The sequence below is a fragment of the Nannobrachium achirus genome, assembly GCF_963921795.1.
Source record: "Nannobrachium achirus genome assembly, chromosome: 8".
NCBI lineage: Eukaryota > Metazoa > Chordata > Actinopteri > Myctophiformes > Myctophidae > Nannobrachium > Nannobrachium achirus.
Window position 1 is genome coordinate 3,792,286 of NC_137817.1, and position 27,879 is coordinate 3,820,164.

The 27,879-nt window shown below is 43.4% G+C and overlaps 1 protein-coding gene across 1 annotated transcript; it reads right to left on the reverse strand.

Moving 5' to 3' along the window:
• Positions 1–27,833, reverse strand: mmp23bb (matrix metallopeptidase 23bb; the record flags this gene model as incomplete). Its single annotated transcript, XM_080731143.1, has 8 exons — positions 1–196; positions 1,809–1,935; positions 3,773–3,883; positions 6,800–6,964; positions 10,612–10,779; positions 12,428–12,567; positions 16,782–16,999; positions 27,759–27,833. 8 exons carry the CDS (start codon positions 27,831–27,833, stop codon positions 1–3), a joined length of 1,200 nt encoding a protein of 399 aa, XP_080587269.1.
• Between the last annotated feature and the right edge of the window lie 46 nt (positions 27,834–27,879).

Here is a 27,879-nt window from a genome sequence, read left to right on the forward strand (position 1 = left end):
TCAGCTGTTGTGCGTGTGCGGGTCCGGTTTCAGCCGGATGGCCCAGGAGTTGGCCGAGACCAGGTTCCCGCGGCGATGGACGCGGCAGGTGTAGACGCCCTCGTTGAAGTGGTTGGCGAGGACGCGCAGGTCCCTGTCCTTCAGTATGATGTGACCCGGGACTGAAACCAGCAACCTCTCACCGTCCTTATACCAACTACACACACACACACACACACACACACACACACACACACACACACACACACACACACACACACACACACACACTTGTAGGAGTCCATTAACACTTCTGCTGCCTCTTACTTTGAAGGGATGAATTTTCTTTGTTGCTGCGCCGCTTCCTCCATAGGCCACCGCTATTATTTTGAAGGGCCAGGCGGGGTTGTTTTTGCGCCGATGGATTAGCACTTTACTTCAACGTTTAGCCCATCTAGTCACATGACAGTGTGGGCCCAGGAAAGTAATCTGGCCGCGCCCAGCCGAGTGCAGTTTGTACTGTAAACACGCCAGCCATGGGATCAAAATGTCTCTTTTTGAGTAAATGAAGTTTCTTTATGCGTCTCTCAATGGATTTGCTATGGAGGAGCTTCACTTCGCGTGCACGCCCAACGTTCGTTGTAAACAAATCGCGGACATTACCGATGCGGGCGGGACCAGAGCGACGTACAGTAAGTAATAATACTTTTAATGTATTTACAGTAACAGTGACGAGGTGACCCGTCAACGGCGTCATGGTATTAACCCTTTCATTGACGAGCTCATATGACAACGGCAGCAGATGTGTTAAGGTTTGGGTCCATCATTTTGAACCTGTGAAGAGCTCTATGTGTATAATAAATAATCTAATATTTTCATTATTTCGTTAGTAGGAGTGAAGTTTATTGAAATGCAATCCAGTGTTTCATGGAGTTCTTCTAGCTTGAATGTCCCTTAGATAGAAAGTCTGAAATTGACTTTAATATTTACAGTCTGGTCCTTATCCAGAGCTACTGTACTTTGCTTAGGCTATAGTTAAAGGGATATTTCACTTTCAAAAAAACTTTTGGTAATTTTATCATCTAATCAGGCTTTTATGAACACCCTGAACAGATTTTAATTTGCTTCATTCAATATTTAGATATTTGATGTAAATGTTATCAGACCCTCCTCCTGCAGGAGGCCTCCACACACACACCCATTGTAACTTCAAACTCTATTTTAACCATGATAGATTCATTAAAAACACCCATTATTTTTTCTGGTGACTCATACTACCCTCCTAATACGTGAGTAGGCCGTGTTTTTTCAATAACTTTTTTCATACATCTTTAATAACGTTTTATTGTATTACATTTTTCCATTTTCCCAAAGAATTATTAAAAATAACTGAAAAACGTTATTGAAAAAACACGGCGTGCTCACGTATTAGGAGGGTAGTATGAGTCACCAGAAAAAATAATGGTTAAAATGGAGTTTGAAGTTACAATGGGTGTGTATGGGGAGAGACACTGGGCCTGGAGGGCCGGATAACATGTACATCAAATATATAAATATTGAAAAAAGCAAATTAAAATCTGTTCAGGGTATTCACAAAAGCCTGATTAGACTATAAAATGACCAAAAGTCTTTTTGAAAGTGAAATACCCCTTTAATTAAATTCCGATGGCTCCTTGTCCATTTCGTCGGAGCTACCCCAAAGCTGCAACGTGTTGTGAGTTTTTTTTAAATAAAAGTTTCGAGAATTATGACACGTTGGGACTGATTTGTTGAAAGTTATGATTTTGTGCAACATGTTTAGAATTGTATACATGTGTTTGTGTTCTGACCTGACTTTGGGCGGGACTCGGGGGTTTTTGGTCCCACAGCGGAAGCCCACCACCTTCCCCCGAGGGACCAGCTTCACCTTCACGTTGTCCGGAGGAGGGGTCGGCGTGGCAACCGCGTCCAGGGGTTCTGACAGGAAGTACATACATGGTCACAGGAAGCAGGAAATAGGAGTCAGACCACAGACAGATGGAAACATTTCACCCAGAATCCATCTGGCTTATGTCAAATCAACTCAAACCTTTAAAGAACAACAAAGGAAAAAACATAAAGCATGAAAGCACTGTGGTCGATCAAAGTGCTATGCAGGTTAATAATACAAACTAAAAAATACCAATAAATTAACGAATGAGAGACACAAAAACATTACACAATCAAATGAGAGACACAAAAATATCAATCAATCAATCAATCAATTATCAGGGAGAAAAAGTAAGTCTTCAATAAAGATTCAAAACCCAGGTTCTGAGCCAATCGAATATGGATGGATGTTCTAATCTAGAGCCTGGGGGGCAATCACTGCAAAGGCTCAGTCACACACACTCAGACGCAGTTTTCTTTTAGCCTAGTTCTAATCACATCCAGCAGCAACTGGACAGCTAAACCTCAGAGCTCTAGCTGGAGTGTGACAGTGTAGTTACAGTAGGACTTCCACTGGGTACAGAGGAGACGGACAAGGAGCCAGACAGTGGAGTGAGGCCAGGACTGACTGATGTGCTCACATTTGTTTTGACCAGCGAGGAAGCTGAAAGTGAATCTTAGCTTGACCATAGAGCAGGGGTTCCCAAACTTTTTTGTCTCAGGGCACCCATAAATATTGTTTTAATCCGAGGCACCCCTACATTATAATTTTCACTCCCAGCACCGTATATTTATAGCATATCGTCGTTGTCGGGTGGAAACCTTGTATGTCCAAAACCGTTCGTTTTGTATTTATCATCTATAAAATGTACTAAACTAGTACAAACTAGTACAACGGGCGTTGTGTGCTTGTAGATCGGCTGTTTTCACTAGTTTTGTGTGACAGTCTTGTATGTTGAAGCAGGGCTTTGCTTTACCAAAAGACGTACACATTTGAAACTTGGAGATACGAGGTTTCTGCCCGACAGTGATGATATGTTTGTGATTATGTTGCGAGGAAAACGTCGAGATAATGGCCATTTGGTTAGAACTGACTGAAAATAACTTTGTACTTCAAGTTTAAAATTATACTAAATATTTTTTCAAGTGTCCAAATAAATTCCAAATATTATCAAATGATCTCGCGGCACCCTGGACTGCCGTCGCGGCACCCCAGGGTGCCCCGTCACCCACTTTGAAAACCCCTGCCCATAGAGGAGAGGATCTCAGAGGGTGCGGTATCACCGGGAAAAGACTGCAGAATCATGTCCAGAGATCTTGCTTTGGATAGATGTGATTCTATGCAAATACTGGTATGGATAAAGAACCCTGATTGTCTGGTATGGATGGATAGTACTAGAAATAGAATTAAAGGTGGTTTCACACTGCTGCGTTTTTCGGGCCGAATAACGGAGTGAATTTCGGAGTGCGCAAATAAAAAAATCAACCACACGTTATGTCAGTCACGTTTGCACACTGCTGCCTGTTTCGCGCACCACTCGGTCCCTTGCTCTCTCCATCTCTCTCTCTCTCTCTCCTTGCTCTGAAAAACGCATTTCGCAACGAAAAAAGTGTGCAAAGACCTTTAGCCCTTTGCACACAGGACAGTTGCGTTTTTTTCGTTTGCTGCATGAATAAAACACATTGGATTTGGTGTGTAATGCTGTGCGGAATCGGTGCTGCGGATCCCAAAAGGAGTTATAAAAGGAGTGATGAGTTTTTCACCGCATGCGACAAGACGCACAAATCGAACTGTACACAGCTGGTGACAGTGTCCACCATATCAACCTCCCAGAACACATTTCACACAGCAGACAAACACAGTTACAAGTAACGGTGTTCTAACCGTAGCAGAGGTCACAGCGCTGAGGACAGTTCTTCTTCATAAAACTCTTCCTGCGCTCACAGAACCCCAGCCGAGCCCAGGGCTCACACACCCGCTTCTTATCCAGACAGCCTGGAGCACACACACACACACACACACACACACACACACACACACACACACACACACACACACACACACACACACACACACACACACACACACACACACACACACACACACACACAGTTTATTTATGTCCACATAAGCAGAAGTACAAGAATGTACGAAGGACATACTGTAAACAGTATCAGTGCAGTCAGATAATTAGGAAAACAGCCAGTTACAAAGTGTGTGTAGGGCAGAACATTGTTACATACAATACTGTTGGCATACATGTCAAACACAGCAGACAAATATCAAGGGTAAAGATAACAACACCTCCAAATGGAACGACTTCCTATAATAGCTGATACAGAGCAGAACCTTGCTAACTGTTTGTTTCCTTTTGGAGAGACCGGCCATTTGAAGGCCCCTCACAACCAACTTGTGCCCTAGGCTGCCAAAGATAAAAACCAAAAGTTTACATCTGTAGCCTAGCTGTGAGATGGTCTGCTCTAGATGATGATATTTTAACACTTTGGTTAAGAAGGCTTCCTCTAAGCTGTAATCAAAGGTACAGCCGACCTGGAGAATAAACACCTCCCTGTGGGTTTCATTAACAACAATGACATCAGGGGTGTTGGCTGAGATGTTAGAGAACACAGAATCATCATTACACAGGCTAAACATGCCCGGCTTCACAGTAGAATGCTTATATAGCATGATGGAGGACCTGAAGATGGAAGAGATATATTTTGATCTCTCTCACACACACACACACACACACACACACACACACACACACACACACACACACACACACACACACACACACACACACACACACACACACACACACACACACACACACACACACACACACACACACACACACACACACACACACAGTTATTCATACTATTCATTCTTTAATGTGACAGGGACAGCGGTTGAATGTATTAACCTCTAAAAAGGGACAGAGAACCACAGTATGTAATAATCACATTAGTCTGTTTAATCCCTCACTCTAGTCACATATTTACTGTCCATCACATAACTCTCCTTCCCTCACTTAGCCATGGCAGAATTCTTTACCCCCAGCGCCCACAGCGGGAATCGAACCCAGGACCTTCTAGCTGTGAGGCGACAGCGCTAACGAACGCGCCACCGTGTCATAATGAAGATACCAGTAATGTAATATTTCTAATATTTCTATCAGCATCATAAGCAGAGGCCTCATTTGGGAAAGACCCGAAACGCCCTATGATCTCAGGAACACATCACTGATGATGTGTCCAGATAGGCATCAGTAGTTGTATTTACACAGTATCAGCATCATAAGGCAGGGGCCTCATTTGGGGTTCCAGAGGAACATAAAAATATTTCCTCTAGGCACATGCCCACTGGCCTACCGGTCCAGGCGCATACCACACAGGCTCAGTGTAGCCTGACTGCGTGTCGCTGGTTTGATTCCCAATCCCGACTACCTTTGCTGCGTGTCACTCCCCATGTCTCTCCCCACTTCCTGTCAGTCTACTGTCCTATCAATAAAGGCATAAAAGCCCCCAAAACATATCTTTAAAAAAAGAAGAAAAAAATGTCCTCCACCTCCAGCAGTTTTGTGTTGATCAGGGGTCTTCAACAGGGAGTCCGGGACCCCTAGGGGGTCCTCAGATTTACAACAGGGGGTCCTCCAAATCTTTGTGTGATAGAAACCTTTTTTCTCCTTTTTTATATTAACCACTTGAACCCTAGTGTCCAGATTCTGAGAACTTTAGCCAGAAATAGCAGATCTCAAAACTCAAAGCTCAAAACGCCTTGCGCTGCGAGGCGTTGTGAGCTTGTAGATCGGCTATTTTCAGCAAATAGGTTTGGTGTAGAGGGGAAAAAAAGAGCACACCAAGTACAGAGTGAAAGTTTATTAGGTAATGATGGTTCAAGTGGTTAAATATCGGAAAACACAAATTGACATGAATCCAAAATACACTGATGATTGTGCTGTCAAACAATGAAACTATATGGAATCTATGAACAGGTTGTGGGGGGTCCCTGCTTGATCTCTCTCTCTACTAAGGGGTCCTTGGCCTGAAAACGTTGAAGACCCCTGGTGTAGATTAATCAGATTTTAGATTGACACTTATAGACGCTTGTTTTCTTTAAATATCTGGTTTAAGTGGTCACTTTATGCCACCCTCTAGTTTTTTTAATGGAAAGGCGCCTCTGTCCAGGAGCTCCCAGTCCCAGACTGAAGCTAGGAAGTTTTCTGGGGGCCAGCTTCTGTTCCCCCAGTGTTCTGGGAACAGTCAATATGACATTAGATCCTGTCCAACAGTCTGTGTTGTTAAGCCCAATAATAAAAGGCCCAGCAGAGTTTTTAAGGGACGACTGAATGAGGCCCAAGAAATACAGACTGAAAGTGCAGGTCAAGATGCCCTTGGGTTGTCAGCACAGCCTTGGTTATGAGCACAGTCAGGCCATGTCAAATATGATGGACTAAATGTCAGAAATGATGGATTAGACGTGTTTATTTGATAACGGAGGGAACATAGGGAGGGTCGTATGGACAGTTTGAAACAAATCGGTTTAGAAGAGGTGTGAGACAGACTGCAGCCTCTTCATGATAATCGCATCATTGAGATTAAAATGTATTGTGAAATTACCATCATAAACTGGGATCAATTCACCTTTTATTTCCCTAGCTGCATATCCAGTACCACTTAACCTCTATTAGTAAAACAGACCTGGAAATAACATACCTGATAGTCTTTTTTTTTCACTCTCTACCAAATCTCTTTGCCAAAAAATTGCCGATCTACAAGCTCACAACGCGTCGCAACGCGGCGCGTTGTGAGCTTGTAGATCTGCTATTTTTTTCGGCAAATGTTCCGCCCCATCAGGATAATGGATGTTGGGGGTATTTTGATTATGGTGATCATATGAACAGACCGTAGAGCCTCTGGATGCCCCAGACGTCGTCCTGGGCGATGTTCCTCTGGCCCGTGTAGGTGGCGTTGGGGTGCATGAGCGCCTGGGGGTCCCTGCTGTGCCACAGGCCCAGCGCGTGGCCGATCTCATGGGCTGCCACCTGCACCAGGTCGTTCAGCCACACGCCTGGAGGAGAGAGAGCACACATCACATAGGGTAAGGTAAGGTACCGCTCGATAGAACACTCACATAAACTTTTGGTCAACACCGTGAACCCTCAGACGGCGGAGGAAGTGTAGTCTTTGCTGTAGTTTACTACAGAGACTATCCATGTGTGTTCCATGTAAGTGAGTTGTCAATAAAATACCCAAGTATTTATTGCGACCGTAAGGTCGCAGTTTAGTTGCGACCGTAAGGTCGCAGTTTAGTATGAAAACCTCCACCGGCCGTCCGTCGGTCACACGTGCGGTCGACCGCACGTCACACGTGCGGTCGACGTGTGATGAGGTCACGATGAGTCATCTATGCCCAAATATAGATTTCTAGGTCAGATGGCCCATAGAGTTTGTGATGTCAAACCTAGCAACCCAATATAAACAAACCTGATGTCAGACCTGAAGTATCCTTTTATACCCATATATGGAGATACAGAGATCTCCATATATGGGCATATTAGAAAGCCCATATATGGGCATATACGGATGACATCAGGGATATCCATATATGGGCATAAAAGGGACAAGGGCTTACAGTTAAGAGATCTCCATATATGGGCATATCAGAAAGCCCATATATGTTCATATACTGATGACATCAGGAATATCCATATATGGGCATAAAAGGGACAAGGACTTACAGTTAAGAGATCTCCATATATGGGCATAAAGGGACAAGGACTGTTACAGTAGATATAGAGATGTCCATATATGGGCATAAATGAACAAGGACTGACAAACACTGAGATCTCCATATAACCTATGGGAATATAAGGGACGAGGACTGTCAGCTTGTAGACCTATTTTCTAAATATTGTTGTACATTAAAAACTTGAAATGGGTCGTTCTGCATAGTACTTGGGATTTGTTGATGTAAATGTTCACATAGAGTGTAATAATTGGTAAAACAAACTTTTGGCCTATTTGTGGAGATAAGCGACCAACGGTCGCTTATCTCCCGATTAGGGAGTCTTACTGGTATGAAAACCTCCACCGGCCGTCCGTCGGTCACACGTGCGGTCGACCGCACGTCACACGTGCGGTCGACGTGTGATGAGGTCACGATGAGTCATCTATGCCCAAATATAGATTTCTAGGTCAGATGGCCCATAGAGTTTGTGATGTCAAACCTAGCAACCCAATATAAACAAACCTGATGTCAGACCTGAAGTATCCTTTTATACCCATATATGGAGATACAGAGATCTCCATATATGGGCATATTAGAAAGCCCATATATGGGCATATACGGATGACATCAGGGATATCCATATATGGGCATAAAAGGGACAAGGGCTTACAGTTAAGAGATCTCCATATATGGGCATATCAGAAAGCCCATATATGTTCATATACTGATGACATCAGGAATATCCATATATGGGCATAAAAGGGACAAGGACTTACAGTTAAGAGATCTCCATATATGGGCATAAAGGGACAAGGACTGTTACAGTAGATATAGAGATGTCCATATATGGGCATAAATGAACAAGGACTGACAAACACTGAGATCTCCATATAACCTATGGGAATATAAGGGACGAGGACTGTCAGCTTGTAGACCTATTTTCTAAATATTGTTGTACATTAAAAACTTGAAATGGGTCGTTCTGCATAGTACTTGGGATTTGTTGATGTAAATGTTCACATAGAGTGTAATAATTGGTAAAACAAACTTTTGGCCTATTTGTGGAGATAAGCGACCAACGGTCGCTTATCTCCCGATTAGGGAGTCTTACTGGTATAAGGAGACTTGTGAGATGGTTGAGTCATGAATGACCACAGGCCTGTGGTCACCAACACTCATAGGATAGAACACCATGTGTCTTCTTAACGCTGAGAACCAAGTGGTTGTCATCACACCATTTTACAAACCTCTGTACCTCTAAAAGATAGTCAGCTAAGTCCCTATCCTTATCTAGTAGGGCTAATATGGGAGTATCATTCGAGAATTTAATAATGTAATTATTGGGGTTACCACTTCTGCATTCGTTTGTGTACAAAGAGGACAGGTGAGCTAACGCAGCCCTGAGGTGCTCCAGTACTCAAGGTTCTGGGCTCAGGGCTCATTTTGTGTACGTCCAGTTAAAAAGGAATAATACCACCTGATAAGGGGATGGACATTAAGGTCCGACAACCTCTTAATTAAGAGATGTGGCTGTATTGTATTAAATGAGAAGGCGGCGTGCATAAGCTTTGTTCTTTTTCTTACTGTCCAAGTGTTCCAAAAGAAGATAATCCAAGGCATCAGACCAGGCACGTGCACACAGGGGTGGGCCATATGGAAAAATACAATATCACAATATTTCCCCAAGCTGTATCACGATACACAATCGTATCACGATTCTTTTCATGGTTATTTTCCAAGTTAATTACTGTGCAACCACCTACAGTACAAGGAACTAAAAACTAAAACTAAAAGAAAAAGGAGACCATTTAGACCAATGGTCCTCAAAGTCGATTCCAGGGACTCTCTGGGTTGGGAGGTATAAATTGATCCTTAAAAGTATGTAACTCTGACAGTTTACAAATGAAACCAAATGGACCCGTAAGGGTCCATTTCAGAGTTAAGGGGAGTTAAAGTTTGAGAACTACTCATTTAGACAAAAATGCTGGTTTAAATTGAATTCTACAATGAATCTCTGTTTTAACAATTCAACAGGAAAAAGGCTCCCTCATTTTATCACAATGTGATATCTCTTAAAAGGCATATCCTGGAGACATAGTATCGTCTCAACGATATTCATCACCATATCGCCCACCTCTACATGCACACATAGACACCGAAGGGGGCTTGAGCCCCTTCTCTTTTATCCTAAAGAAAGGTGCCCTCTCCAACCATTAATGCAGTTTTTACTACGGTGAAAGAAATGCAAATGCCCCTCTTTCCATGCCATACCTGAAGGCAGCATTCAAGAGAATTGCCTTGTCCAAACTCTCCTGAACTTGAATGCAGCATCTTATGTTGAAAGAATTGCCCTCTCTGTGTAGAAATCCATGCCGTTACGTCACATCTCCGCATTGATTTGATTATGCTTAGTTCAGTGTGGTATCAAGCACCGAAAATAGCCGACCTCCAAGCTCACAACGCTTTGGAGGTCTGCTATTTTCAATATTTCCACCAAAAGGCCCTTTTAGAAGTCTCTCTCTCTTTCTCTCGCTAAGCTGCGCACTGCGCACTGTTGTTGTTTTTTTTTTTTATAATTTTTATCCCACGATTTTGCAACCCATTTTTCACCCAGTGCCAATTGCCTATGTAATCCTGGGCTCTGCTCTCCCTCTGCCGCGCCTGGGGAGACAACGGACTGACCTCATGCTTCCTTCAATGCATGAGTGGTCCAAGTTGTTTCTTTTCACCTGACAGGGGGGATTTCCCCGGGATGGACGTAGCGCGTGGAAGGAACACGTTATTCCAACCAGTTACTTTCCCCTCCATCAAGCGCCCCGGCTGGCCAGGGGGAGGCAGTATAGAGACCAGGATTACTGCATTTTTTTGTGAGGGTATCAACCCTAGGAGACACGGGGAGAACATGCAAACTCCACACTGTTGTTGTAACATGCAGACAGACAGACAGACAGACAGACAGACAGACAGACAGACAGACAGACAGGTACCTTGTCTCCAGCTGAAGCGGGACTTCCCCAGGATCCAGAACTCATGGTTGTCAAAGTGGATCTCTCCTCTAGGGGGCAGGAAGGCGTGGGCCAGCTCCCCGTTCAGGCCGTCGAAACACGGGTGGAGCGGAGAGAACCAGCAGTCTGTGTGGTTGAACGTGTAGAAACCTGCACACACACACACACACACACACACACACACACACACACACACACACACACACACACACACACACACACACACACTAAAGTCAATAAAGCCTAGTTGAAGGCCTTTGCCGTACGCCAGGTACACGTGCGAAATATAGCCATTGTGAGCACACATGATTAAAGCATTTACAGTATACTCGGCAGTACGACAGTTTTGACCAACTATGGCAGGGTTTCTCAAAGTGGATTGGGGTGCTGTGACACAAGTCCAGGGGTAGCCTGGCGGGGCCTGATGTCATACTGCGTTCATTCACTCATTCCTTCCCCAGTATAACGCCTGGCCTTCTGCCTATTGGCAGCTTGAAAAGTGGGCGGGAGTACTTGCCTTGACAGACAGACTCCTCTAACCAATCAGCGTAGCAAAACATCTCTCAGCCAGTCGGAAGAACGGCAAACAAACACGTCTTTTCGGCCGATGAACTCCCCTAGCACATACTCCTGTTCCTTTTTAATTGTTGTAATTGATTCCAACTCTGAAATAACTGCACTTATTGCTTGTTTTATGGTTAGAGCGTTAACTGTTACACTTGTTGCATCGCGAGGGCGGCCATTGTTGTTTTGAAAATGCTGCAGCATGCATCTACGTCACCATCTACACATGGACCAATCAGGGAAAGCTTTTCACTTGTTGTCAGGAAGACTACGTTTGTTGTGCGGACAGCAGTCACTGATTGGCCCCGATCAGAAAATAGGAACGAGTGAGTGAACGCAGTATGACGTCAGGCCCCGCCAGGCTAGTCCAGGGGTGCTGTGCAGAATACCTTTGATAAATGTGTGGAATGTATCCATATGGCTTCAGTCGCTGCCACTTAGATCTGCTATACTTTTTTTATTTTATTTTAAACAATATGTTTATTTTTATTTTTACATACAAAACAATATATACATCACATCATATATACACAAAAACAAAACCCCAAAGAAGATCTGCTATACTTAGTAAAAATCAAACCTCGGTTCGAAGTGAAGCGGTGGACAGATAAAACCTGTATTCTGAATGTATTTTTCATCTGTTTTGATAATCTGCAATAGATACTGCATGTACAAGACAGATAAACCCTGAAGGCCAAATTATCATGTGAAGCTTGACCAATCCTCAAACCGGGAGGGACACCACACATTTTGCCTTTTGAAAAAGCCTATTCATTCTGGACTGATATTTTACACGTACGGGACAGGAAAAACCTGTTCATTCTGGCCTGGAGTGACCATATATGGACATAAGGTAACATACTTTGTGTTTTTGAAAAACCCTGTTCATTCTGGACTGAGATCACCATATATGGTAATTAAACGGACATTCTGTGGGACAGGAAAAACCTGTTCATTCTGGCCTGGAGTGACCATATATGGACATAAGGTAACATACTTTGTGTTTTTGAAAAACCCTGTTCATTCTGGACTGACATCACCATATATGGTAATTAAACGGACATTCTGTTTTTGAAAAAGCCTGTTCATTCTGGACTGAAATGACCATATATGGGCGTGATACACACAAAGCCATTCGTTGGAAGCGGTTTTCACCGCTTCAAAAACGGACTGCACATTCTTTCTAGATCTACCCTAAATCAAGGGTCAAGGTTCAGGGGTCAGGGAGTCTCACCGATAGTGATGTCAGCGGTGGCGTTGGGGCCGGTGAGCTCAGAGAAGGTTAAAGGTGAAACGTCGCTCCATTTAGTGAAGGCGATGCTGATGGCTTTCCTGGTGTCGTCCTGGTTCAGGGTGTTGGGGAACTTGGTGATCCTGACGGACACACACACACGCATGGACGCACGCACGCACACAGACACACACACACACACACACACACGCACGCACACACACACAGACACGCACGCACACTCGCACAGACAGATAGACAGACAGACACGACACACAGACAGACATCATTTGTGAGGTTGTTGCAAGCCTTCAAAACCATCTAGCAATCAAAGCAGTACAGCCTAAAAACATTGATTGATTGACTTTATTAGTAGTTTGCATAGGAAAAGTTTCATGACGGTACAGTTCACTGATACAAGGTCACTAAAAGGAGATCCTAGAAAAGACTAAGCTCACTGGTACACAGTCAACTAAAAGGAGATCGTAGAAAAGACTAAGCTTATTTCCATAGGAAACCATTTAAGTATCTCATATAACATTGAATGACAGATGGATAGAACAAAGTACTATGCAGTAGATATAGTAAAAAAAATCAAACCTCGGTTCGAAGTGAAGCGGTGAATCTTAGTATAGAATTGTCTGGAGAGGACAGATAAAGCCTATTCATTCTGAACTGAAATGACCATATATGGACATGGGACACACATTTTGCTTTTTGAAAAAGCCTATTCATTCTGGACTGATATTCTGCACGTACGGGACAGAAAAACCTGTTCATTCTGGCCTGGAGTGACCATATATGGACATGAGGTGACATACATTGTGTTTTTGAAAAAGCCTGTTCATTCTGGACTAAAATGACCATATATGGGCGTGGGACACACAAAGCCACTCATAGGAAGCGGTTTTCACCGCTTCAAAAAAAGTAAATAAAAATAAAATAAACAGTGCAAAAAATATATACAGTAGGTAAATACAGAGAAGGGTCAGGGGAGGCTGGGCTAGGTTTGTTATTGCCAGTTGCGAATGGCTTCCGCCTGTAGTGGTTTTTCAGGGCGATTTTAAAGGATGCTAGGGAACCACACTCCTTTAAGGCCTTCGGTAGGGCGTTCCACATTTTGGTGGTATAGCAGAAGAACGAGTTTGACCATTTGTTTGAGTTGACTTTGGGTTGAACGTGATCTGTGGCGCTGCCTCTGGTGTTGTATAAAGTATTTTGCCAGGTACATGGGTATCTTAGTGGTGTAGTGTATCTTGTACACCAGGCCCATTGCAAGTTGCTGTACTCTGTCATCTACTCTGAGCCACCCCACTCTTAACTGGTGAGTAGCGGTGAGGTGAGTCTGATAGGGAAGGTTAAGCAGGACCCTAATTAGTTTGTTTTGGGCTGTTTTGGAGCTTCTACAAAAGAAAGATCCAACCTTATAAGGGTAATGTTAAATCAGAGTGGTTGAGATTTAAATGAAAAAGATCAGTGAGTGCAAACATTCCACAATGTTTATAACTGACCTACATGCTCACAACGCCTCACAATGCGAGCATCTTTCTTTTGTCATGGTTACCTATAAGTGATGTTATGGTGTAGCCGCAAATTGCAACACTAGATTTGTTTTAAATCGGATGAATCTAGGGTTGCAATACCTCCCATAGGCATAGGCAGCCAATGCATGTATCTGCAAAGTGTTTGTTTCATAAAAATCCACCATAGACATTCAACTGATTTAAAAAAAATCTAGTGTTGCAATTTGCGGCTAGTTGTGGTGTAGGGTGTTGTATCTTTCTATCGTCATGGTTACCTGTAAGTGATGTTGGGTGTTGTACCTGTATCTTTCTATTGTCATGGTATAACGGTTGCTACAATATTAATTGTGGCATTAGCTATAGCAATAAATGAGGGAGGTGGTGGGTCAATATAGAATAAATCCAAAAGGGCATTAGCAAAATAGCTGAAATTAATGAATGAAATAAATAATCAAACAAATAAAGCTTCAAATAAGAAACCGTTCACTTACTCAAAATCAAATAAGTCCTCAAAAGGGTTCAACTAAAGGAAGCTCATTCAGCCTAAGTGTCCAGGCACTATCGATAATTCAACTTAAAGGTCCAAAAAGAAACAAAAGTAACTCAGTCTATGTGGTGGGGATGGCAATTCCCTTCTTACCACCTCTTGATCTCAGATTCAAGGTCTGTATAATAATCCTCCACAGAACGGTTCACTCATCCATGGAACAGTGAAATCCAAAAGATCCAATGTTCTTCAGTAGTCTCCCATAGCCATCAAAAGTACTATCCATAAACAGGGGCGCCGGCAGGCGTAAAATAGTGAGGGGACGATATTGTGGGCGTGGCCAGCCGGTGACGTCATGACCGTAATCAAACGTACACATCAGCTTGGACTTTAGTTAAGTAACTAGCCTATAAGCACTTGAATGTGACAATGTAGGCCTATAAGATCTGGATAAAGAATTTAATTCAACTTTCAAATGTAAATGTCACAATAGTCTACTTGTTATCCTGCTGTTCTTATTTCAATATTAATTATAAGCCTATATGCCTTCTGCAATCTCTGCATCATTGAAAATGAGGGCTCTGCGCTCAATGTATTTTCAAGAAAATAAATTATACATTTTTAAGTTAATAAAGTAAGGAAAATTCCAGCTTAGGCTACTGTATAGCCTATAGTGAAAGTTAAATGAAGTCAGAACTCAACTGCTCTGCTGCTGCATTGCACTGAGAGTGAGCAAACCGATCGCACGATCGATCAGCAAGGCCGTCAGTGATGAAAAAAGTACTCACATGTTTTCCTTAAGTAAAAGTAGAAATACTCTTTTAGAAATCCCATTTTCAAAATGTAAGCCTTGGCTTGAGTAATGACGTTTTGGTATCAAAATGTAGGCTGTATAAAGAAAACGTAGCCTATAGTCAAGTAATTTCACAAATGTAGCCTACCATCTGTAGATACAAATATTTGAGCAGATTAAGCAATAGGCTATTGTGAGCTTGTATTTTCAAATGGCCTAAATGTAGGGCTGAAGTGGTTATGTATGCCTTTATAGCCTGATAATCGAAATTTGCAAAGTATCTAACTGTTTTCAAAAGATTGTAGTGGAATAAAAATAGCCTACTCGAGTAAATGTACTCAGTTACTTTACACCAATGAAGCCTACATGTGCCGTCAATTCAACACGGGCGGACAATTAGAACCGGTTTAACATGTTTGGCACAGATACTTTGTGTATTGGAAGCAATTAGCATGTCTAGAGGGTCGCCGGTCGCGGCAACCTCAAGCAACACAATGCAACGTTGGGACTACAGCGCCGATTGGGGAGAAAAAATACAGAAAAAAAAAAAAAAAAAAGGGTCGAGCCTGAAAAGTGGGGTGGCAGAACAGTCCAAAAAACCCCGGCTCCGGCGCCGTTGTCCATAAACCTCAATATTGTCTTCAGGAAAGCAAAAACTTGGGAAAAGCTCCTCTTGCTCATCTGCTGTGTCCCAAACTGGTCTGACAGCCCTCGGGTGCCCAGGTGCAGCAAACACCATAGTGTTCTGTTCACACCCCAATCAGTCCTGCCTGATGGGGTGATTGTTGGGTGGGGTCTCAGTCATTGCCAGGTCACTCCCAGCAATGGAATATCAGCCATCCCATAGACACATTTCTTGTTTACAAACATTGAGACTAAATGCACAGGTGACTGTATCATGTAATCAATTCCCAACAATCCCCAAACCCGTGCTGGTTTCATTGGCTCATTTGGTACCGACCTGCGCGTGCATCTAGGTGGACCAGAAATGCACATATAAACATGATAATAACTTCTCTTTGAACATACTTAGAACATAAATGATCACACAAATGGAAAATGAAAGTCATCATAATTGAAATAAAAAATATAAAGAAAATATAATGTGACTCTCGGCAGTGGTTACAATGGTTACCTGTAAGTGATGTTGGGTGTTGTACCTGTATCTTTCAGTTGTCATGGTTACCTGTAAGTGATGTTGTGGTGTGTATCTTTTGGTTGTCATGGTTATCTGAAAGGCCGCAATCACACATAAGCGCGAGACATCTTCTCCGTATCGTTTGAGAATGAGGAGAGGAGGGGGAGGTCCAATTCATTCTCTATGTAAGTCACGTGGTTTCATGTCGTTGCCGTGTCTCTTGCTCAACCGAAGGCTGTCTTTTGGGCAAGAGATTTGCAAGAGACAAAAAACCACGTGACCTTCACTGAGAATGAATTGGACCCACCCTCCCCCCCTCATTCTCAAACGACACGGACACGATAGCTCTCGCACATGTTTGTACGGCGCCTAAGCGATGTTGTGGTGTGTGTGTGTCTTTCGGTTGTCATGGTTACCTGTAAGTGATGTTGTGGTGTTGCCAGCGGTGGCCCAGCGGGTTGACAGCGTACCGCCTGGTTCTGCTCAGCTTCAACCCAGAGACAGGATGGACCAAACTGAACACCTCTACTGGAGACACCCCACTGGAGCCAGGCACCTGCAGCACCTCTACTGGAGACACACTGGAGCCAGGCACCTGCAGCACCTCTACTGGAGACACACTGGAGCCAGGCACCTGCAGCACGGAGACAATGTAGAATTATTGAATGCTTTAACCAGTGGAAAAATAGCAGATATACAAGCTTACAGCGCAGCACCGAGTGCCGCGCTGTGAGCTTGTAGATCTGCTATTTTTGAAAAAGTCGTGAAAATGTGTGCAAATCTTTGAATATATGTATTTTCAAAGCAAACGTTTGTAACTCAAATTTTGCTTCTGGGGGGTCCCTCCCTGGAACTAAATATTTTGAGATGGGGGTCCGTGGCCAAATACATATCATTTTGGGAGTCCTTCACATGAAAAGGTTTGAGCACCACTGAAATATTAGTCTCTCAAGAACAGACTAACTGAGCTCCAGTTAAGTGAAAAGGACCTTTTCTTTGACGTTGACTGGCCAGATTGCTGACATAGAAACGTACGTTTTTTTAAAAAAAAACCTTAGAAGGATTCAAGAGACACTTATAGAATCTGATCAAAATTCTAATTTTCACGATCTTTCAAAAATAGCAGATCTACAAGCTCGCACCGCGGCACTTGGTGCCGCGCTGCGAGCTTGTATATCTGTATATATGTATATGTTACAGTATGTTTGGGTAACTCAGGACGGTAAGAGTAAGAGTGCTTGTTTTGTCGTTCACCACACACTAATCACCACCAGATGGCGACGCAGCCATTCAATAGTGAAGGCGCTGACGTCACTCGTTTGCGACTCTCTTTCTTTATTTACTAGCCTAGCCTAGCCTAGCCTAGCTTAGCCATTAGCTCCATTGTAGTCACTTGGACAGGGCGTTTATCGTGGGCTTGCCCAGGCCTTACGGCCTGGGCATAAATATAACGATTGCATTCACCACGGCTTCGTAACTCGCGCGGCGCGCCCTGGCCCGCTCTTCGCGGCCACTCGCGCCTGCGGCGCTCGGGGGCGAAGAGCAGGACCAAGGTCCGCTAGCCTTCGCGCCGCTTGCAATGTCGTGGACAATCGAGCGGCTCCGCCTGGAGGACGACAGGACGTTGTTGTGGCGACCGCTTGCTCCGCCCCGTGCGGCACCACGAGTGCTCCGTTTCTCGACCGTCCTGTTTCTCTAACAAACCGTGACATATATATTCACTGGTTAAAGCATTCAATAAGTCTAGGCCTTGGTTCAGGTTCAGGTTCAGGTTTATTGTCACACATATCCACACAAGTACAGATACAATGAAAATATGAAATGCTTGTGCCAGGAGCACTCTCAGCCTTATTACACAAAGACATGGTCACATACCATACAGGCCACACAAGACAAGTCCCAACAACAACAATACCATACAGTGTAACCAGTGTACAGTTTAAAAATGCGTACAGTGCCCCATGTTTACCTATGTTTCACTTTCAGCCCTTCGTTGACTGCCTGGGCAAAAAAACTATTACTGAAACGAGTGGCGTGCGATTTGATGCTCTGGTAACGTTTCTTGGATGGGAGGAGTGAGAACAGGGAATGGGCGGGATGGCTGCTATCTTTAATGATGTTCTGAGTCTAGATTGTATGGACATGTGGCAATTCTGTGCAGATGATTTTAGCTGCTCTCTTCACAATCCTCTGCAGCTGTTTACCGTCCTGGGCAATGATGGCTACAGCAGTCCGCTACGGTAACCAGACATGGATCAGTGCTCGATAGATAAACCTGCTTGCCATCGCAGCCCTTCCTTATACGGCAGACGTAATATTCAATTTAAAAATATATGTTATTTGAAAAGATTTTGAAAAAGAAAAAGATTATTTAAATACTTTTCGAAAGAATTTCAGAAAAGGATATAAAGACCTTTAATAAAGTGAAATTAGCAGATCTACAAGCTCACAACGTGTCTGATCTCAATGAGCTTGTAGATTGGCTATTTTCACTATTAAATACACCTGTCTTAAAGCTGCAATAGTCAAGATCTGGAGCTCTTTTATTTTTTTACACTCAATATTTACATTTTGTGACTAGATAGACTAGGATGTAAACAAGGTGTCGGCCTGACAACGGACAAAATGATTATTTGATTATTATTTTACGCTTTTTGTGGTCATTTTTGAATAGAAACACATATTATATGAAGCTTATCTTTTTTTATAAAATATTTTCGAAACATTATTTTTATTTTTGCATCCGTTTTTCAAGAGAAAAAGTTGACTATAGCTCCTTTAAGTGATTCAAGTGATTCATTCATAATGTCATATTTGAAGTAGGGCATTAACGACAAGTCGACTCGAAAAGTTGAATTGAAGTCGACTTTATCGTTTGATGACGTCATCACATCACACACGACCCCCCAATTATTTTGGGGGTTCCCCAGATGATTAACTTAATGTGCAACATTGTTTTCTCACTCAACAGTAAACAAACCAACATAAAGTTTAAGTGTATAGAGGGTATCTGCACATTTCTAAAGTGACAATTTAAGGACTTTTTAAAACGTCTAAAATGACAAGTTAAACATTGTCCAAATTGTCAAATATATAGAGGCAGAAATTGTGAAAATAGCCGATCTACAAGCTCACAACGCCTCACATCGCGAGGCGTTGTGAGCATGTAGATCGGCTATTTTCACAATAGAACCATGTTATACCAAATGTAATGTAGCACTGTAATATTGCATCATTCCGTCCTTGACAATAAGCAATCATACTGTTTGAATGCTGTACAGACGCACACATGGAGCAAAAATAATGATAGAAAAAAATACAAAGGATATATATTTTTTTAACTTCGACTTTCGACTTTCTCTGGTGGGAGTCGACTTGTGTAATGAAGTCGACTCAGTCGACTTGTCGACTTTTTCGTTAATGCCCTAATTTGAAGTCCCACCAACTTTAACATTTGGGTCTCAAACTGAAGAAGTTTGGGAATTCTTCTTCTTTCGTGTATCATCGTCGTCCTTGATGATTGGTTTAGTGGCACCCGGACCATCTCTCCACAGCGTTATGACCCCACTATGGGGTCATCTGCTGCTGACGTCATTCTTTAAGAACAGCTCTGTGCTCAGGACTGCTGCTGCTGCTGACATCATTCTTTAAGAACAGCTCTGTGCTCAGGACTGCTGCTGCTGACGTCATTCTTTAAGAACAGTTCTGTGCTCAGAGTTGCTGCTGACGTCATTCTTTAAGAACAGTTCTGTGCTCAGAGTTGCTGCTGACGTCATTCTTTAAGAACAGCTCTGTGCTCAGAGTTGCTGCTGACGTCATTCTTTAAGAACAGCTCTGCTGCTGGTTTGTTGGTTGTTGCGGCCCTGGCTCTCGTCCCAGCGCATTATACGGCCGTATTGATTGACATGGTCAGCTGACGCGCTTAAAGGCCCATTGTGAATCGGGTCCGTGGCTTTGGTGATATCCGCCGGAGGGGTGATGGGAGCACGGCACCATACCGTTAGGGCTGTCACGATTATGACATTTTCTGTGACGATTAACTGTCAGTCAAATAATTGTGATTAATGATTTATTTGTGTTTTTGTAGTTGACAATTACATTTTTTTTGTTTGTTTTTTTCTAAATTTTTATCCCACAATTTTGTAACCCATTTTTTCACCCACAGTGCCAATTGCCTATGTAATCCTGGGCTCTGCTCTCCCTCTGCCACGCCTGGGGAGACAACGGACTGACCTCATGCTTCCTTCAATGCATGAGGAGTCCAAGTTACATTTCTGTTTGGCTTGTAGGCTTTGAAGTTGCACATGGCAGATATGACTCATAACAAGAAATTACGTGACATATTTGACAACTTTATACTTATACTAGAAAGAACATTTATAGTGGAAATAGCTGATCTACAAGCTCACAACGCGTTTTTGAAAATGTTTGAAAATATATGAACATTTCTCAACATGGAAACGATTATGGCGATTATGACAAAATAACCGCGACTATGTCAAATAATCGCGATTAGACGGTTATGTCATAATTGTGACAGGCCTACACAGTCTGGACGGCGGGGACCACCTGTGATTGTCACAGTCCTGGCTGCAGCAACGGGAGGACCACGACTGTCTGGAAAGCAGTGTTGTTTTTGACAGCAGATTTTGATTTAGTTTTAATAGTCTTTTGAATACAATGTAATTTAGTTTTAGTCATAATTTAGTCACCTGAAAGGTTTTAGTTTTAGTCTAATTTTAGTCGACTGAATATCATAAGATTTTAGGCGACTAAATCTACAGTTGATTTAGTCAACTGAAATGTATTTTTGGCAGGCCTTGATGGCATCGTAATAACTGATTTTACACTTGGTTGTGTGCTGGAAATAGCAGATCTACAAGCTCACAACGCGTCGCAGCGCGACGCGTTGTGAGCTTGTAGATCTGCTATTTTCAGCACGCAACACCTGAGAGCAACCAAAACGACTCTCTTCTCCCTAACGTTTTAGTCTAGTTTTTATTTTGTTGACGAAATTGTCAATATATTTAGGCTTAGTTTTAGTCATCACAGCTTAGTTTGTGTTTAGTTTTTATTTAGTTTTCGTCAGTGAAAAAAAAATCAAACCTCGGTTCGAAGTGGAGCGGTGAATTTGAGCAGCTGTACCCTATGTGAGTGAGTGAGTAAACTGTGCCTGTGAGTGAGTGGTGAGTGTGCCTGGCCTGCACAAAACAGCGCCCCTCCTTTAACTAGTGTGTTGTGTGTGGCCACTCAAGGTATTGCCAGGCTACGGACATGGCCAGCCAGCCACCCACCCAGCCAGCCAGCCACCCAGCCACCCACATACCCACGGACATACCTGTCTATTGGGAGCGCTTTCACCGCTCCAAAAACGCAGTCGACAAACATTTTTCGTCATAGTCGACGAAATCAACACTGTGTGGAAACGCTGCCTGTCTGTCAGGACACTGTTTGCTAAGGTGGTCCATGAGCCTCATAGAGAGCAAGCCTGGCACCCAAGGTCACTGGTTGCAGCCAGGGCCCCAGGGGCGTCAATTGGGTATGGCAGGGGTATGCAGCTGCCATACCCTGGGTCCAGGGGGGGGAAATAAAATGGATTTAAATATAAATCCATGAATGTCTCTTTGTCTATCTGTGCTGGTCATTATGTTGTTAAATTACAGTACAATAACTACAAATGCAAAATGTAACAAAATGGTCACTCTGACAAGGTATTATAATTATATTCTCCACACTTGTATTCTCCCCATCTTGACAAAATGGTATATTCCCAGGTTCCACAGGTCAGCTGCACAGGTACAATGCATTATTGTTAATTGTGGCACGTTTACTAACATGCCAAGTTTAGCTGCACTTTATCAACCGTTCCAGGCTGCCATATCCAGCCCAAGAAACCGTAGAAAAAATAAAATGTACTTCTTAAAATAAATGTATCATGCATGTTGCTCTTTCGCGTGCGTGCAAGACACCAGTCATGTTGCCATACCTTAGCTTTTTCTGAACTGATGCCACTGCAGGGCCCCCTGTGACAAAAGAGGGTTTGCGCGTGACATCATCATCATACCAGGAGGTTATGCAGGAGCGCCTACTGAGTGGCAAAAAATTACTTTCTGGCTTTGATTGATTGATTTGAAGAGTTTTTAGCAGTTTGCAATAGATATAAAGTATACTGTGTCATGACAGCACAAATCACTGGTCTTCAATGGCCTTGACAGCCCAGACAACCAAAAAGAAAAGTCCTGTCTGATTGCATTAAACGATGTTAAATGACGTTAAACTCACTTTGCCACTCGATTTGTCGTTCACTTTATGCATGCACATACCCTCTATAGCAGGGGTTCCCAAACTTTTTGGAGCTGTGTGCAGCTCCCTATACGTGGCTGTGTGGGTCTGTGTGTGTGTGTGTGTCTGTCTGTGTGTCTGTATGTAGCCTGACTTCGGCGCGTAACTAGTGCCGCACCATTTACGCCACTCGCGCAATATATACATCAAAATGTGCGGCTCGGCCGGGAATGGTGTTCTATTACCTTTCGTTCCGATCCGCCTTACCATGCCGACGTAAACGGCAAAAAACGACGCTTAATTGTCCCCATTGACTTATAATGGGACAATGCAAGAAATCACTTTCAAGTATTTTTCTCTCGTAAACCATAGGAGCTACAGTTTCAAACCTCGGAGAGGAGATTCATAATGATTTTAAGAATGAATCGAAAAATAATTACATCACTCGGCCTCATGGTGGCGCTATAACGGCCCACTTTACGTTTTGCCCCGTAACTCTTGAACCGTAGATCGGAAAATTAAAATTCTTTTTTCCCTGGATTCCTTGGGTCAAGACGCATCTCCCCATATAGGCCACGCCCATTTGCGCCAGGATAGATTTTCCGCCATCTTGAATTTTCTCCAAAACACACTTTTTGCTCCTTTTCCTACATATTTTCTTCAAATGTCACAAAAATCGGTACACATGATCTACACACACACACACACACACACACACACACACACACACACACACACACACACACACACACACACACACACACACACACAGCTCCACTTCACACGGGTGTGATTTTTTGTCTCAGGGCACCCCATAAATATTTTTTTTTAATCCGAGGCACCCCTACATTATCATTTTCACTCCCAGCACCTTATATTTATAGCATATCATCGTTGTTGTCATTGTCCAAATGTGCTTGTAGATCGTCTGTTTTCACTAGTTTTGTGCGACAGTCTTGTATGATGAAGCAGGGCTTTGCTTTACCAAAAGACGTACACATTTGAAACTTGGAGATACGAGGTTTCTGCCCGACACTGATGATATTTTAGTGATTATGTTGCGAGGAAAACGTTGAGATAACAGCCATTTTGGTTAGAACTGACTGAAAATAACTTTGGAATTCAAGTTTAAAATGATACTAAATATTTTTTCAAGTGTCCAAATAAATTCCAAATATTATCAAATTATCTCGCGGCACCCCTGGACTGCCGTCAGGGCACCCCAGGGTGCCCCGTCACCCACTTTGAAAACCCCTGCTCTATAGGGGCCTGCAGAGCGTAAACGTCCCAATATAAGCGAGTCAAGCGACCTCTACAAGAGTTATGATTTATGGCTAGTTTAGGCCCCATCTAGCCCTAGACTGGATCACATTCACACGGCCTGTTTAAAACTAACTAGCCTACAGCCCCTTGGTGTGAAGCAGACAGACGCTTGTTGACGCCCATTTGTGATGTAAATCGCATCACAGGACAAAGCCGCCTACAGGCCAAAATTTGGGGAAATATTTTAAACATTTGGGGATTATGAGAAGTAGAGACACATTTGAAGGTGATAAAGTTGATGTTGGGCAAGGTACATGCGTTATTGATTTTTGTATTATGTTTTTTAGACAATTGAACAACTGCTGAACGTGGAGTTACAGATGGAAACACACACAAACACACAAACACACAAACACACGGGGCGATTCTAATTAAGGTTGTGGGATACCAGGCTTTCCTCTGAGGAGGAAAGTCTGGTGATGGGAGGTTAGGTCTCGGCCTGAAAAGTTTGGGAACCACTGATCTAACTACATGACACTATATTGGGAAAGCTAGTAGTTTATATACCCACACGTCTATTCCTGGGCGCGTTCGTTAACACACCCTACCACATGTACTGTAACACACCCTTTGGTATATCTCCACCGCACTCTATGTGTCACTGTGCTGTGACCTTTGCTCATAGCTAGGAGTTATAAAGGGGAGTCAGAACGCTCTTGCTGGTTGAGCCCTAACGTCCATTTTCGTCTCAAAACATGTACAAATCAATAAAGTGCTCACCGCATCGTCGAAACAGTTTTCTATCTACCGATGTGCCCACTCGTCGGCATGTGTTAGTCTATATGTTTCAAATAAATTAATGTTTACTCAAACTTCTCCAAGACTCGCGTTTCCTCGTCAGAAATTCGGAATGCTTCCGCCTTCAGAACTACAGAACGCAGGACTACTTCTGCATACAAAAACGTCATGTCCTAGTATGAGCAAATAGCGACAGCGTTCAACGTCACGTGATATGTTCGGCCATTTTTACCCAACATCTCGGAAAGCGATGAGAGTCTGAGAAGTTTGAGTAAACATTAATTTATTGGAAACATATGGACTAACACATGCCGACGAGTGGGCTCATCGGTAGATAGAAAGCTGTTTTGACGATGCGGTGAGCACCTTATTGATTTGTACATGTTTTGAGCCGAAAATGGACGTTAGGGCTCAACCAGCAAGAGCGTTCTGACTCCCCCCCTATTCAAATTTGTACGTTTCTTCGCAAAGTAAAGCCCTGCTTCATCATACAAGGCTGTTGCACAACAGTAGTGAAAACAGCAGATCTACAAGCACACAACGCCTCGCACCACGAGGCGTTGTGTGCTTGTAGATTGGCTGTTTTCACAAGTTTAAATACATTTTAAAATGATAAATACAATACTGGCTTTCAAGCAGTTTCAAGGGGCACACTTGACCCTTCTCAGGGGCACACTTGACCCTTCTCAGGGGCACACCAAAGGTCCCCAGGACCAGTGGTTGAGAAACACTGCAGTAGAGCACTGTGACCACATATGCCCTGTGAGTTGAGTCGCTTCCATTTCCAGTCTTCTTGTCTGACTGGCATGAAGTATTTCCAACCCCTCCCACCCACCTCTGCCTCCAGGACACTGCATGGTTCAAGGGTGAACCAGGACATCACCACTACACCACTAGTTAAGTAAGTTAACTGTTCTGCTGCTGTTGACGGCGCTCACCGTCATTGAAAGGGTTAATACCATGGCGCCGTTGACGGTGAGGACTGTGAATCTTACTGTATATACAGTAAAGATATTATTACTTACTTAATGTCGCTCCGGTCCCGCCCGCATCGGTAATGTCGGCGATTTGTTTACAACGCACGTTGGGCGTGCACGCGAAGTGAAGCTCCTCAATGTTAAGTCAATGGAGAGGCCCATAAAGAAACTTCATTTAAACAAAATAGCCATTTTGAGACATTTTGCAGCAGATCTAAATGTAAACAAGGCACAAGGCAGGGCGCAGCCATCTTCCTCTTCTTGTCCCACACTGTCATGTGACTAGATGACGTAATTGTTGCCGTCAAGTGATAATCCAAAAAAACAAAAACAACCCCCTTCCAGCCCTTCAAAATAATAGCGGCGGCCTATGGAGGAAACGGCGTGGCACCGAGGCACCAAGCAACTTTCAGATTAAGAGGCACTAATTGTGTTAAGGACTATCAGACACCTATCCTCACAGTCACACTCACATCGCTACAGTATCTGTAAAGAGAACAACAAGCTGTATAGTAGAGCCTGACAGTAGCAATGACAGTACTATTAATGATAGTAGCAACAACAGTAATAACAGTCATTGTGGAACTAGTATAATACAGTAGTAGTAATAATACAGTAATGATAGTAGTCTACTGTATTCATGGGTTATGATAGTAACTGTGTTTTTTAAGCACAGCTGATAAAGGAGAAATGAACGTGGCATGACGGCACAGACCCAATGGGAAAGTACACCATGAGTTAATTTCATACAGATGTGGAGAAACACGCACGCACGCACGCACGCACGCACGCACGCACGCACGCGCACACACACACACACACACACACACACACACACTTTCATCTCTTCCTTTCATCCTTTTTTGCACACTCTCTCTCTCTCTCTCTCTCTCTCTCTCTCTCTCTCTGTGCTCAAATATCTGTCACCCACATGTGAACTCACTCCCTATCTCTCTCTCTCTCTCTCTCTCTCTCTCTCTCACACACACACACACACACACACACACACACACACACACACACACACACACACACACACACACACACACACACACACACACACACACACACACACACACACACACACACACACACACACACACACACACACACACACACACACACACAAAGGTTGCCAACACTCCTGAATTTCGGCAGGAGTCTCCTGGATTTGGACCCCATCTCCTGCCATGCTCCTGAATTGTCATTTCTCCTGAATTTCTCCTGAATTGGGGGATTTCCGTGGCAACACGTGTCATTTCACCTGGATTTGGTATCAAACTCCAAAAATTCACCAAAACACAGGAAATTACATCTACTACTATGCTCAATCATTTCTGGGGGAGGACCCACAGACCCCCCCCCCCCTCTAAGGGGTGTGGCCTGTGCATGGAATCACACAGATATATTCACTTATACAGTAGATAGTGAATATTAGTACAGAATGGGTCTTACATTGCTTCAGTTTAATATCAAATCAAATTCAGTACACCGACTTTTTTGAGTTTTAATTGCTGAAATTGTACCCATAATTTTCCAATGCCAGTAAAGCAAGCAATAATACAATTATAAAAAATATCAAAATTCACCAGAACACAGGAGAATAGGCCTACATTTACTCTATTAAAAGGTTTCAGGGGGGTACCTCCAGTCCAGACCCCCATTTGAGGAGTTCCGTGCCCCCCCCCCCCCCCAAAAACAATCACAAAAATCTCCTGAATTCACACAAAATCTCCTGAATTCTGACTGTCCAATGTTGGCAACCCTGAAGACACACGCACACACACACACACACACACAGACACACACACACACACACACACACACACACACACACACACACACACACACACACACACACACACAAACCGGACACCACTTTACGCATGGGTCGGGGTGCACGCGCAAATACGCACGGGCGCACGTGCACATATACAGAGAAAGAGAAGAAGTGACTATGCTGTGTGTGTGTGTGTGTGTGTGTGTGTGTGTGTGTGTGTGTGTGTGTGTGTGTGTGTGCCTGCGTGCGTGCGTGCGTGTGTACAGTGTAGTGTGTGTAGTGTGTTGTCTTACCGTGTGCACAGCAGCAGGTCCCCACATCAGCCACAACCATAACAGCAGCACGGCTGCTCTCACTACTGTCCGCATATCAACTGTCTGTGCGCGTGTTCGTGTGTGTATGCGTGCGTGCGTG